At 41.1% G+C, this 15,640-nt stretch overlaps 1 protein-coding gene across 1 annotated transcript; it reads right to left on the reverse strand.

The window, feature by feature from the left end:
• Positions 1 to 6,917: 6,917 nt before the first annotated feature.
• LOC146238134 (zinc finger MYM-type protein 1-like) lies at positions 6,918 to 9,436 on the reverse strand. Its single transcript, XM_084685806.1, has one exon. The coding sequence runs from the start codon at positions 9,382 to 9,384 to the stop codon at positions 6,973 to 6,975; it is 2,412 nt and encodes an 803-aa protein (XP_084541932.1). The 5' UTR covers positions 9,385 to 9,436; the 3' UTR covers positions 6,918 to 6,972.
• Between the last annotated feature and the right edge of the window lie 6,204 nt (positions 9,437 to 15,640).

The following is a 15,640-nucleotide window of genomic DNA, read 5'->3' on the forward strand; positions in this document are numbered from 1 at the left end:
CATGTATGATTGTTCCCAATTCCAAATCTACATGTAGCTAATATATATATATATATGACAATATATGACACTGCTGGGCTTTCAATGAGTGACCACAGACGGCAACGTCCCACCGATACCATCGCTAGCAACTGGAAGTTTAAGGAATGCTGGGAGCCTCCGGCCTCGAAGGTCAGTTTTCATGGAGCAGATACCTGCAGAGAAGAGATGCAGAAGAACGCTGTGAAGAAAGCTGTGAGAACATTTAATCTACCACTCTTCTTCACTCACACCTTCATTCTCACTTTCACACATAGCCTACACAAACATAGCCTACAGATAAACATTTGTTTGTAGGACATTTGGGAATCGGAATTGATTAGCCAAAAATAATGTTGTTGTTGTTAAAAAATATTTAAGTTGACAAAGTTTTGCATGTGGGTTTTTTTCAGTTTAGTTTATATATTTTGTACATATACATTTTATGTAATGTTGATATGGGTGTTGACAATGGTCATTTACATGTGAAAGGTTGTCAAACTAGTTATTCAAGTAAATTGTAGCAAACCGTAGTCAACTTTAATCAGATACAACTAAATTTACCAACAACTAAATTGTGGCTAGTGAAATTTCGGAGTGGCTATAACTTTGGAAAACCACTAGCCACAGTGGCTGGTGAGCAAAATGTTTTATGTCAGGCGCTGATAACACTACATAAAAGTAGTCTACCCGTAGCGAAATAACGTAACTCCATGCATACAGTCTATGGGACTGTGGGCGCACGGATTCGATATGTCGCATTGGCAACATACGGCTCAAGAGGTTGGCAAAGATACATAATTCCCTCAGCTGAGAATCTATATCTGTCATAAAGATACTCATCAGGGAATGCCAAAGGGATTTGTCGGTCTCTAAATGTTCTGGCTCTTCTGAGCGCACCTGTCACTATCTGCGCACCAAGCTCCATAGGATCTTCTATGAACGGTGATGCCGTTATCCTCAAGAATGAGTTAGTGGACGGGGCTTTTTTTTAGGTTAGGCGTTCAGGATGTGTTACCATGATGATCTACTCCTGTAACAAGTGATTCACCGTCGTGATACAGAAAACCCTGGGTTGAACCTAAAGTTACCTCGTTCACGCCAAATCTTGATTCGTAGTACAGGCTGTTAAGTTCTAAAGATGCAACGCGATACTTCATCATCAACCAAATATATTTTCATGTTTTTATTCAGCGGTAGGAGGCTGGTAGGGACCAGCACTTTTGCAGAGGGTTTTTTAAAAAGGGTTAAGAAACAATACAATTCAATATGTTTAGTCGCCATTGCCATTACATTTCCACAGTGCTCTTTAAATCACGACAACATTTCAATATTACTTAGGCCTACTATATATTTACATCGCTGAAGCCATGACAAGGCACAGTATAAGGATATTACAAATTCAGAGAAAATGATTTACAGAGACTAATAATATTTACAAAAGTCAAAGTATTCAGGAAAGAAAACCGACCGATACATGCAATTCACAACTAGTTTAAAACAACCCATCACTTCCAAATGTAATCAGTTTAAAAGATTTGGCTTTGACCATGCCACTTCCAACAAACCGGAGCAGAGAGTGAGTTTTATGTACTCTCCTCCTTTTATCTACTTCCTGCCCCAAGGGGTCATACATTTTATTCCCAGTCCTCATCGGAACCACTGTCAGGCCACTCACTTTGCACGTCGCTGTCTATGTCATTCAAGACTGACGTGGAAATGCTAACAGCAGCAAAATAAGTTAAAAATGTCTGCATTTTTTTAACTTGTTTTTGCAGTAGTGCAGAGGCGCCCTTGTCATAGCGCGTGGCAGCCTTAAGAGAAGTAGTTGAAGCTAATAATATTCAATTATTCCACATGTGCTCAATATATCACAACAAAATGTAATTATGGCATAGTATAACAATATATATATATATACCTGCATATTTCCAGATCAGACCACAGAGAAAGGAACGCTCCAGGACAAGCTTGTGGATGGTGCCAAGCATACCCTGTGTTTTATTTTGCTCAAGGCTTTCCCAAAAGGGAAGACACTGCTGAGGAGACCAGCGAACGATCCGTTGTTTCTTCTCTGTTGTTTTCAGTTTTTTTTCCAAGCTAAACAAAAATGTTACTGTTAAAAGTAGTCTCATCTTAACTATTTGATCATATATTCACAATTATAAGCGGGAACGTTTATTTTGGTCACTCACTTTTCATGCTGAATAGCCAATTCTGCTGTTCTTTCTTCTTCGTTGAAAGATGAAAGATCTGATCTAGAAAATAGATTACACAACGAAAGCCTCTGAAATTACATTATGTATTTTCCGCATAAATTTGATAGCTCTTTTAGTTTTACTTTAGGTAGTATGCTGCACCCAGGTAACCAAGACAGAAGTAACCATGCCATCAATGATTTGGATCAGGTAAGGACACAGCATATGGTTTGTACAGCATTGGGAAGACTGAAGTATAGTAGATATGAAGACACAGAGATGTTGACAAGATGTTTACTTACGAGACACGTTGGTGTTGGTATAGAGTCTCAACATATCTCTCTTGCCAGGTAAGAGATGTTGTCCTCTTCTCCATCAGGGTGACCTTGATCTGATGTGCCCAGACTTCCACATCAGACAGTGTGCTACCTATAACATAGTAGACTCAAAATAAATATATCTTAGAAGACAAAAAAAATCACGTTATGATTATTATTATTATAAGTTCAGACGGCAATTAGAAACATCCGACCTGGAATGCCTTCAAGCAACATCGTCAATTCCTGCTTGGCCTCGTCTTCCTGTTTCTGCACTTTTTGTCGGCGAAGCGGAATTGTGCTTGCTATGACATATACAATTTCATTTAATTACATAAAATTGTATCTCGACACTTTAATCACTTAATATTAACTTAATGCTCAGTTTCAAACTCACGTTGCTTCTCCCTGACCTTGTCTGCATAATGCAGGAGTGCATATGTCAGAGTGTCAATCCTGTGTGAGGGGGTCATCTCTTTTGACATTTTTCAAAATTTTCGGAGGTATGACCTCAGCCTCTCCATTTGTTCCCCGTCGGCTAGCCCACTGCCAGAAACATATCTGGCACCTGCATGCATCTGTTATTCCCATAAAAGTACAATACAATGGTATTTTTACATTGTGACAATTATCACTTGAAAATACAGATTGCAATCAAATGAATACCTGACATCCTAGATCATGCCCGTATGCATGGAAGGCTGGTACAGCAAACGTGGTATTTGCCATGAGATAAGGATGATGTTTCTATATAGAATATAAATAAAACTGATTTCATTAAATTAATTATACAAACAGGCAGATATAGTATTCCAAGAAGGTTTTACATCACCACAAATCAAAAGTAAAGAGAGTGAAAGTGTTACCTGTAGATGAGGTTTAATTTGCATGCAATGTCATACATGAACAATGTTGTCATGCTACTGCCTTGGTTTTGTTTCAGCTCCCGAAGACGAAACACAGCATTAGATAGGCTGTGAAATAAGCAAAGAGTTTAACTACATATGCAAGTTACTTTATTTGTCTTAAGCATCCAATCTCAACACAAACTATTCAAACCTTTCTCCTTTCTTCAAATTGAGAAAACTCAAAGGATGCTCATGCTGACATGCCAAACCAAACACACCAGTCTCATCTAGTTTTGACGTTTTAGGTTTGGAGCGTAGGGCATGCCCTGCCTGGAAACCGGGACAGCCCTGGATGTTTTAGAAATAAATAAAATGTGAAAACGTGTAAAATGTGAAAACGTAAAAAGCCTGAGTTCAGAATGACAGTGATTATTTGTGCAAACACTTGTAAGGAAGTATGCATCATGATCCTCAGGAAGATCTACAATTTTGAACAGGAATTATAAGATGTCTATCCCATCAGTTACAACTGTGATTTAATGTACAGCAGTGAACGTATAATAATAAATGTAACACCTGAGATGCCTGGTCCTGTGCTCCAAAAACAAAGTGGTCAACCTCCTTTTGATCGGCAAAAAAACGACCAGCCTGTTTGGGATCCTCCAAACTGGTCCCAGAAGATTGTTTTCGTGGCAGCCCGAACAAGGCATCGGCTGCCACAATTTGATGACCATTTTGCTTAAATTAAAGGAAGAAAAATTGCATCAATATGAAAATGTAAATGTATTTTGTTGTTTTTGTACATGCCATTAAATTGTTCATACCTTGGGACAGAGAGGACATTTAGTGCCATCTGAAGTTAGTGGTGCCAACTTCCTGCCTGTGTCCATCTCAGAAATGAAGAATTTGATCTCCTCAAATGAGTCATTAGTGAGTTTTCTGTATAGCTCATGAATCTGAAAATGGTCACTCGATTAGACAGACAAAAATAATAATTAAATATAGAGTTAAAGAGAAGTATAGTTCTTCATGACGCAACATAAGATTATAACTACCTTCCAAGAAGAATTGACATGCTCGAAAGCTAAGGTGATGCCCCTCAAGGACACCCCACATTCGAGCTGCAGAGCTACAAAGATTCGCAGTAGATCTACTGAAATAGCTGTCTGAGGCTTCAGTGGTGTCGCAGGCCAAAGTCTGTACCGAATCAGTGTCACTGCTTCCATCTCACAGTCACAGAATTGTAGCCAGACATCTTGAGTTCTTCCTGTGGAGAGAAAAACTACGGTTTTACTTGTGGACTTTTTTGACATTGGGTTGCATGTAACACATTTGAAAAATAGTACATGCCTACAGATGCATATAACTTTAAGAACAAGATGGACAACAAATTGCTTTGACTTACTTATACTCTCATTGATACTTTAATATTTTATGGCCAGTTAGGTCATATTTCCTCACAATTACTTGTCTTTATTTACCTTTGGCATCAACCACGTTAAGAAGTCGACTGAAAGAAGATTCGCACTCATGTCCATCCAGTCTTCTCCATTGCCACCTTAAACCCACTGGTAGTTTTGGTATGAACTGACCATCCTAAAATAAGCATCGTGCAAAGTAACAGATATGTTTGGGATGACACTCCTCTATCAGCATGCACAACAGCTATTTGTGTGTTTGAATAATGGGATACAAATATCTTTATATAGATTACCTCCCATATCTCTAACTGGTGGAGAGTGTTTAGAGTTCTGTGAACATTTACAGCACAGGAGCAGCAGTAGTATATTTCTGGGCCACAGTCTCCGCAGCGCCAGAGCTCTGCGCCTTCCAAAAACATTCCACACCTTGTGCATCATGTTTTGATGGGTGGACACTCAAGCTCAATTGCAGGGACATATAGGCTTTGTCGGAGTGATTGCCAAGCTTCCACATCCACAGCTCTCCGTTGTTTAAGTGGAGGTGCATCTCCACATGGAACCACATGTTGGGATGCTGACGGGGGATCAGGTACTAGAGACAGCAGCTGCTTTGCTCCTGTGTACACCTGAAGAGGACGTTTTACCACAGTTCCCCCTTTCCTCCGGAGGTCTCTATAAGCAACTTAAAAAAAAAAAAAGAAAAAAAAAGGCATTTCTAAAAAGAAAAAAATACTTAAATTGTTGAATAAGAAGGCATTAAAAATCTTTCACTAAACATTTCTTTTGAATTAGTTCAATGGGGGAAATAACATGAGATTAGTTCAAACACTAAGAACAGTATGGATAGTATCAAAGTATTACAAAGGTGCATGTCCGAACGGTAATATTGTTTCACTTTAATATAGTCGGCCAGGGATTGCCTTTATTAACCAGAATCTTAAAGTACTGAATAGAGCACCACGCCGTCGTATTGTAAGTGACACATGTAATGTTAAAAGCATCCAGTGGATGGCAGTATAACAATGTCAGGCATTTAAACACAAACAACACCAAATAATGTAACCTACTATGAAGATTTTACGGAACAGGCTCTACTAAATAAGAGCAAATCTCAACGCAGCAACTACATGCATTTACGGCAGCACGCGACAACGTCACCATTGTGCTCTGAAAAAATTATTTCCTATGACCTCCGCCATTCTGACTTTTCGTGCTCTTCTTCCTGACTGTCATGAACGCCGCTTACGGTGCGGGTCCACTACAGCGGAACGGGCAGCGCGTCTGGGTCGACTTCCAATTCATTTTCAAAGATTTCATTGAAAATGAATTGGAAGCCGCCAGTTTCATTTGAAAATGAATTGGAAGCCGACGAAGGACGCGCCGCCCGCTTCGCTGTAGTGGACGCGCAGGGTTAGGCATTTTGCACTAAACCCAGCGGTGAGCGCAGCGCAAATTGCGTTAGGCTATATCTTACTAATCTGGTATCTTATTTTAGACATAGGCCTAACTCATAGCTCAAATTCACCACATAATGTATTGGTCCTAGAGGTTCACCGGGAAATTAAATGGGGCCTACCTCGAGTTGTCTGTTGAAAAGAGACAGATCTGAATGCGTCGTGGAATTTATAAACATGAATGGGTTATTAAATCACGATAGAAATTGATTGATTTTTTATAAATGACCTACTATAATTGAAATGAATAGAAATCACAATACATATTGGACAATTCGAACCTTCTGGGCAACAGGTAGGCAGACCCGTCGCCAGACCTCAGTCTTAAGGGGGGCATATGAAATGCATAGGGGGGCACAATTATTTTTAGCCTATACGTATATTTTTTATAATCCTATAGTCCATGCGCGCAGCACATAATCATCACGTTAAACATAACCAACAGCAATAGCCTATGACCCGGTAGCCTATAGCCGATAACATCACATCATTTCTCATAATTTAAAGCAATACAGAAGCAATGTTATGAATATCCATAAAACACTTGACTATACTACATATTAGATGTAACACCAGAAGCATCTCTCAAACATTGCATTTTAAAGCAGTCAACAGAGGGATATGCATCGCCATTAGACACACAGACGCACACACACACACACACACGGTAGCTTACTTTGAGTGGGGTCAGCGCTGTCCTCCCTCCCTCCCTCCTGTCAGTACAGCGGGAGGCGGCGTTTCTCCGAGCTGAACCTCCTCATCAAAATATCCTTCCACTCAGACTTAAACTTGTGAGTCAGATCCTTTTCAAAAGCAAGCTGAATCAGCTGGGCCTTGCGTCTGTGCAGCATACTGCGCCGATGCTCTGAGAAGACGTTTTTCAGCGTGGAAAATGAGTTTTCACACATTGCTGTGGAAGCTCCTAAAGTTAGGGCAAGGGTGTAGGCTGTGAGAACAGTCGGCATAGCCTGGAGTGCACAGTTGAATGTGCTAAGGATGTTGGCTATTGTCCATTTTCCGTCTTCGGGGGGAATCGGGGTTTCAGACATTTTCATAACCAGGAACTCACGAGCCACGGTATATTCAGATTCAGCCACATCAGTTCCAGCTAATAGCAGGAGAGGGGTTACCTTTGATGGGTCCAGGAAATGATCCTCGGCCTCTGGGTTCAAAGCAGCCAGTGCGCCAATCAGCTCGCTACTGCGCTCTCCAAAACGTGCACCCATCTCTCCCTGCACAGCATCAATAACACTGAAACATATCCTCTTGAACTCAGTCTTTTCATTTATGTCACCTTGTGACTGGCCAACTGTTTCCTCAACTGAAAATCCGCGGAGGTTCTTGTTCACTGTGCGTCTTCTCTTGCTTGGACCGGGGTCGGCCACCGGTAAAGCATCGGTGGCCGCGGCTGGAGGAGCGCAGAGGTCCCACAGTGCAGAAAACTCGTTTTCTGTGCGCAGTTTCTTCACGCAGTCAGAAGCGCTGTTCACAAGTGTCACCGCAGTGAACAAGTCCATATCTTCAGCTTGTAGCAGTCTGTTCGGCGGCTCAAAAAGTGACAACAGTTTCTTAACAAGGTGCGCAATGAAAAGAAAACTGCGCTGCATAATGGCACGAAGCAGCCCCGTAGCCTCGACGCGAACCTCGGCTCCAAAGCCCCGTGTGTTTTCCACATCGGTCAGTAATGTGGATATGTCGTGAAAACTCTTCACCACAACTTTGACCGTTGCCAATTGGCCAGTCCATCTCTGGTCCAAGAGATGTTTAAGGGTCTCGCCTTTGTACAGAACAGCCACGGTTGGCTTCCTGATGAAGTTGTACAGCATGTTGCATAGTCTGAAAAAATCCTCGACAGCTGCTTCACTGGACATGGCATGAATCACAACCAGATGAAGTTGGTGATTAAAGCAATGAATATATGGTATGTCACGATCCAGCTTGTTTTGTAGCAATTTCTGCACACCACCATGCCTGCCAGACATGAGTGATGCGCCATCATAAACCTGACTCAGGATTTTGTCCGTGCTGAGTCCGGCTCTGGTGAGCTCATCAATGATGACACCTGTCAGGGCCTCTGCATCACCTTTCTCAGATGTTGCCATTACCAAGAGGCGCTCACATACACTATAGTTTTCGTCAACAAAACGCACAACTACAGATATATTTTCTTGGCCCAAAGGATCCCGTGTGCCATCCACTTTAATTGAATACCAGCTATCGCCGACTTGTCGCACTATCTCCTCTGTCACAAGTTTGCTCATCATTTCAATCATCTCGTTTTGTATCTGTGGGCTGGTGTAGCGTGCATTCTGTGGGATTGTTTTTGTTATCCTTGTCAGTTCTGGATCTTTGCGCATTGTGTACTCGAAGAGAGACAAGAACAGCCCCATGGAACTATTTTCATCTAGCACACTGGCAAAACCAGCATTATCTCCACATAACGGCAATTGATTCACCACTAAAAACTCCAGCATATCAATTACGGCTGAGATGTAGTATCTGTTGCACGCCAGTTGCTCTGAATTTAAGAGAGTGGAAATCTCTTTCCCTGTCTCTCTACGTTTTTCTGAATCTCTCCACATTGCTTCACAGGCTAAATGTTCTTTTGAAGCTGCATGCTTATTTAAGCCCTTGCCAGTTTCAATTGCATGTTTCCAATCATTAAATCCCTTAATGGAGAAGGTCGCGTCCGATGATACAGATTTTAATTTCCTGCAGGCATAACAAAATGCGGCGTCCTTTTCCACCGAGTACTCAAGCCAGTCCCTGTTTAAATACCAGCTAGAGGAAAATGATCGTTTTTTTGCACCAAACATTTTGACTGGATATTTCTTCAACACAACCTGTTTAGGTTTGTCCGTGCCGAGGTCACTCACACCCACTGATCCAACAGGCAGTTGTGGCTCAAATACTGCCCCAGTCGCAGTTGCACTTGACCGGCTGCTGGTAGCCTCCGTGCCGTGGCCGCTGCTGGTCCTACCAGACCCAGGATCCGGCTCCACGGAGCTACTAGCAACGGGCTCAGGCTCAGATTGTCGTCCAGGGTCTCCTCCAACAACATCAGGAGACGTCGGTATTGTATCCGATTTGGCAGAGGGTGGACTTTTCAACCACTTACGAATATCCATGAGGAAATTAAAGTAAGCTGGCAAAAACCATTGACACGTAAGGCGAAAAACTCATATAGCTTCACTTTTCAAAAATGCGCGGTAACCGTTAGCGGCTACGTTGACGTAGTTACGTAGGCCTACGTAGCCTAACTATGGCTCGTGATAGGCAGGCTGTTGCAGTGCAGATAGATTCCCATCAATCAAACAAAATCACACCATTGTTTTTTTATATTTTTTAATGATAAAGAATGCAACATTAGTAATTATCAACACATTAGTAGCTACTATGATAATATAGGCTAATATATATATATATATATATATATATATATTTTTTAAGAGATCTGTGCCTCAAGTGGGGGGGCACAAGCATTTCGGGGGGCGGGCCCGGCCCCCTAGGGCCCGCCCATGGCGACGGGTATGCAGGTAGGACAGGAGATGCGCTACTATTTGATTACTATTTATGAATGTGGTGGATCACTATATGAAAGGGGCGATTGTAATCTTCTGCCCTTCTGCTTGTTTAAGGTCCAGGGTGGCTCATTATTAACACACACGGCTTAGCATATCATTAGACAAATCGAGTAATTCCAACCTTCTAAACTACTGGTAGGACAGGAGGTGCCCTACTAATTGATTCAAATGGGTGATTTTTTTGTGATTTGGTTCGATTGAATCTACTGATTCATTCTGTACCGGGTGCAATTTTGCTATCGTGGTGCTTGTTTGTTTGGTTGCCACGGTGATGGTGCAGCTATGATTGCTAACACGCTCAGGGCAGAGAATAACCAACATTTACCTAGCATCCACACCTCAAACAAGTTGACCTAGACGCAAAACTGTACGTCCAATCCAAAAATGAGGATATTTTCCGAGACCCAAGACTCTCCCGAAACCAGACATGTCCTTTATATGTCTGTGCGGTCAGAAATACGACTCTACCGGCAGTTTAAAAACACGTCTACTTTCGAAATTCTCTGACGAATTTTACCCACCTCTCCATTGAAGTTAGTGAGAGAATTTGAAAGGCTGCTCTCGCTTCAAGGCTCAAAGCTGAAAATCTGTAAATGTGACCTCTTTAGTAGTTAAATTGGCCGAAAGAGGACAAGTTTTCCTACATTTGAAGGTTAAACTTGTTTCTGTAAGTTAAACTATATGAACGTCAGAGGAATTTGTTTATCAATTTAGTTGAATCAGAAAAAGAGCAGCTCAACCCTGCTCAACCATAAAAATCAAGAAGATGCTACATTTTTCATGTATTTCAAACTGTCACAATAAAAAATTGGCTGATTATATTTGAAAAAGCTGAATCATTTGGGAATAGCTGAATGTCTTGTGAACATTTTAAAGTTTGAATGGTGTCTCTAGCTGAAAGTATGCTGAAGCAGTTAAGTTTGAAAGAGGAGGAAGCTTTTTAATGATTACAAAGGATTTACCATTACTTTTAATGGGAGAATAATTTGCACAAAAACCTTAATTGTCTAAAAAGTATAAAAGTGAGAAATACCAAAAGTCATAGCCGTCATCTCCTGAAGGAGCTGAACGTTTTGATACCAAAATTTTAGGAATCGGTGAAAGTATGCAGGACTAGTTAAAGGCCAAAAAACCTACAGAAGAACTAAGAAGTTAGAACTAGAACATGCATTTCCTGCTGAAAATGCGTTGGAATGCTGAAATCAGAAATATTTTTTTAAATGGCTGAAAATACAGAAATGAGAAAATACCTGCAAGCTGAAATTAATTTTGAAAATGTGTGACACTCTAAAGAGGCAGTGTGGTAGTCACTGCATCATCTCACCAAGCTCAGTGCTTAAATTCAATGCGGGAGAATACGTTTGAACATTGTGAAGCAATCGAAGAAAAAGTTGAATTTCAAGAGGCACAATACATATCACAAATGTAAGGAATGAGACAGCTATATAAGCAGAGTGGTTGTGTAAGCTACCACTCTGTATCAGCAGTCATTTAATACTTCCATACACTTAAGCATTCTACCGCCCTTATACTGTTTGCAGAACATTACAAAGTGTGGTGTAGACCAGTACATCACAGTAAAACATTTATTGTATGAACATTACACAGTTCTCAAATACACATGTATGGTTTTAATTAAGATGAACACGAAAATTAGACCATCACGTAGCCTTACAAAAATGAACATTGAATAATTAACAAGGCTAAGTACCGCCAGAAACTACTGGTACATCGCATTCAGTTGGTTTAAACGGCTGCTATAATTTTAGCTGACCACTAGATGTCACTGTGCTCTCCGATTTCAATGCACCAATAGTTCGGCTCTTTGGTTCGGAGCAATCCGGAAGAAACCACCAAAGCTTCACAAGGCATCGTTCGCCCATCCCTACTAATTACACATGTAAACGGAGCAATACTATTATTGGCATAAACCGACAATGGCTATCGGGTTTCTCATAGTCAAGTGAACGCACTCGGTGGCGTAGTAGAACAAAACAGTAGCCTACCATTAGCATAGTAGTTAGTAAAAGAGATATTAACAGCATCTTCAGAATTAGTAGTTGTAGTGTGGCATAAGATATAGCAGTATCAGTAGTGGTAGTAGTTGTGTTGTGGTACTCTTACGGTGCGTTCACACTGCATCGGGGCGGGCAGAGCGGGGTGTCGGCTTCCCATTCATTTTCAATGAAACCAGGCGTTGACGCCCGCGTAGGGCATTGTGGGAAGGTAAGTGGGGCGGCGAAGCTCGCGTAGGGCTTTGTGGGAAGGCAAGCGGGGCGGCGAAAGTTGGATTTTCTGAACTTTGTGTAAATGAGGAGCGTGAAAACGCCAGCGATGGCCAATCGGGTTGGTTTCTTGTTTCTTGTAACGTAGCAACTGTTGGTAATGGTAAACATTTCTAGGTTTGACAGTTTTCAAGATGGAAGAGCAACTCATCGTATGTGTGTCTTCATACCCAGTATTGTATGATACGTCTTTGTTCGATTACAGAGACGTAAACAAAAACAAATTATGCCTGCCGCAGGGTTGCTGAGGTTGTCGGCGTCCTTGGTGTGTTGTATTTTGTACTTTAATTCAGTTTCTTCACATTACGGAACTTTCTTCTGTGCTAGCTGCATAATCTAGCTAGCTCACCCGGCACACGATTGACATTCAACGCTGAAATTCTGGCTGGCAGCCACTCGCTATCCATACAGTGAATGTGTAGAGGCAAGTCATAATCTAGCGAATTATTTGCACAGATTTCGAGTAATATAATAAAAGGTTACACATGTCAACGTTTATGTCTGATGCATCTTTTTTTCCAGCCGGAAAAAAACCTGTTACATAGAGTGCGGGTGGCATTTAATCTTTCACTCGGCCTAAAAAGTGTGGAAAAAGATAACCTATAGTGTGCTGAAGATAAGATCATGTCAGATCTAGAAAGCGTGTCGGATTCTTGCTTAATGTGTGTAAAAGTTGTTTTTGTCTGCAAATTTGCCATGACATTATACGAACTACAACAGTTATTTAAGAGAACTACAGCTCTGAATGAATCTGTCTGGCACACCCCCGAGCATGGTGCACTGTGGGAAGGCCGGCGGTGCTGAGCGGTAAAAAAGTCTGCAGTGTGAACGCACCGTTAGTCTTTTAATGAGACGAGTTGACTGAATCGCTTGTCTTGTCAGCTAATGCCAATCACCTGTGGAAGAGACTGGCGCTTGTTTGTGTGGTTGCCACGGTGATGGTGCAGCTATGGCTGCTAATGCGGTGAGGGCAGAAAATACCAGAAATTTAGCAAGAATCCACACCTCAAACAAGTTAACGTAGACGCAAAACTATACGTCCAATCCTAAAAATAAAGATATTTTCCGAGACCCAAGACTCTGCCGAAACCAGAGATGTCCTTTATATGTCTGTGCGTTCAGAAATACGACTATAACGGCAGTTTATAAATCTTGTTATTTTTTGTTTTCTGTGACGAATTTGTCACCACATTTGCATTGGACTCTATGGGGCGAGAGGTGGACTTTGTCTCGCTTTCGTAGGGCTCTGAACAAATGTGTAAGTCCTTTGGATTCCACAGACAACTGTCTACAACCAGCACAAAATTAGCTATCTATTGATCCAAAAACGAAGCATGAAGAGCGAAAATTGTGGCAATGCTGGCAAACTAGAAATATGTTTTCAACAACATCCGAAGCTCCCCTCTGCTCTAAGCGATTCAGTCTGCACTCTGGGCCTTCTCGTAAACACCCATGTAAATCTCAGAAACGGTTTGAAAAAGTCATGAAACATAATCAGTGATATTGAAAAAAGTGGAATAGATATCAAAAAGCTGAATTATATAAAAATAGTTTAAGGTTTTGTCAAGCTGAAAAGTCACAGCGCCCATGGCCTGAAACTGCTGAATTTTTTGATAGCTGAACAGTTTTAATAGCTGAAGATTTGAAGGCGCTGAAAGGTGGAGCGGAAGAAATAGAAGTTGAATAAAGATTCAAAGAACAATACTTGGAATGCTGAAGCAGCATTCCAACAATAAAGAGAAACAGGAAAACTTTTAGTGAGAATGCTGTTAACTAGCTGTTCCTGCGAAACAACAGTGAGAATGCTGAAAACCTGAATGAGGATAGCTGAACATTTTGTAGAAAGTTATAAGCTGAAGCTATAAGCTGAAGCTTCAGAGCACCCGAAAGGTATTTTAAATAGGGGCTGGACGAAGGCATAAAACTACAAAAAAAGAGAAGAATAATGCAAAAAGAGAAATCATTCAGAAGAATTTGAAAATTTAGTAGAAAGTCATTTTCTCAGGTTTCAAAAGGCCTGACATGTTTGTTAGAAAGGACCTGCACCGAGATGAAGGCATAAAACTACAGAAAAGAGAAGAAAAATGCTAAACAAAGTGAAAAAAATCAGAAAAGAAGAGAAACAATGCATAAACATTTGAACATTTAGCAAAACGTTTTTTTGCTGGAGTTTCAAAAGGCCTGAAATGTATGTTAGAAAGGACCTGCAGCAAGATGAAGGCAGAAAACGGAAGAAAATAATAAGAATAATGCAAAACAAAAAGGGGAACATTTCAGAAAGATGAGCTGCAGGAAAATTGCTCAAGTCTGGGTTGAACGAATTTGAATCTAAGAGGACAACACTGGAATGACTGGAACTTGCTGGTCATTGACAACAGACTGGCAACATTTCTAACCTAGAATCTCGAAACGGAGGAGAAACTAATCATGCGTGCCTGCACACCCAGTCCTGTTCAGACACTTAATTTAAGATGACATCAAAATAATAATTCATAGTGCAGGGTTGGTGATGTTGTTGTTGTCCCTGGTGAGTTTTTTATAGTACATAACAAGATCATGCTACATCTAACCAGCGGATGATTTCTTGCAAGTGTGTCAAAGTGGTATGTACATCTACTACTTCAAATTGAAAACGGAGAAGATATTTACAGTAAAGACAAGTTACTTTACATCTGTGTTCATTATCGTCAATTAAAAGTAAAAGCTTTCCAGTTACAAAGCGTTTGTTCGTAGGATTAACGCCAGCTGCAGCAAACACTAACTAAGCTAAGCTACCCCAGCCCTGGTTTGGCTGTTTGTGACGGTCAGCTATGACAGTCGCGGCTCGATTTTTGCATATATCTCTAAAACTTGCAAAAATAAAAACGATCCTGTTAGATTATGTACACTTTAAGCTCGATGTAAATACCTTGTTTGGCCAATTTGGTCGGTTGTGGAAAAAAAAAAGTCTAACCGTTTTTAGTTATGGAGAGAGCCATCGCGCTAGCTCGATTATGAGAGATGTAGCCAGAATCCACACCTCAAACAAGTTAACCTAGACGCAAAACTGTACGTCCAATCCAAATAGTAAGGATATTTTCCGAGACCCAAGACTCTGTCGAAACCATTGATATCCTTCATATATCTGTGCGGTCAGAAATACAACTCTTTTGGCAGTTTCCATAACGTCACCCAATTCTGCTTTCATGGTGCGTGTCTGTTTAGTTGCCACGGTGATGGCGCAGCTGTGATTGCTAACAAGCTGGGCAGAGAGAATCACAAATTTAGCTGGAATCCACACCTCAAACAAGTTAACCTAGACGCAAAACTATACGTCCAATCCAATAAATGACCCAAGACTCTCCCGAAACCAGACATGTGCTTTATATGTCTGTGCGGTCAGAAATACGACTCTACCGGCAGTTTAAAAACACGTCTACTTTCGAAATTCTCTGACGATTTTTACCCACCTCTCCATTGAAGTTAGTGAGAGAATTTGAAAAGCTGCTCTCGCTTCAAGGCTCAAAGCTGAAAAT

The sequence above is a fragment of the Hypomesus nipponensis genome, chromosome 21, assembly GCF_054491055.1.
Source record: "Hypomesus nipponensis isolate SF chromosome 21, ASM5449105v1, whole genome shotgun sequence".
NCBI classification, from domain to species: Eukaryota; Metazoa; Chordata; class Actinopteri; order Osmeriformes; family Osmeridae; genus Hypomesus; species Hypomesus nipponensis.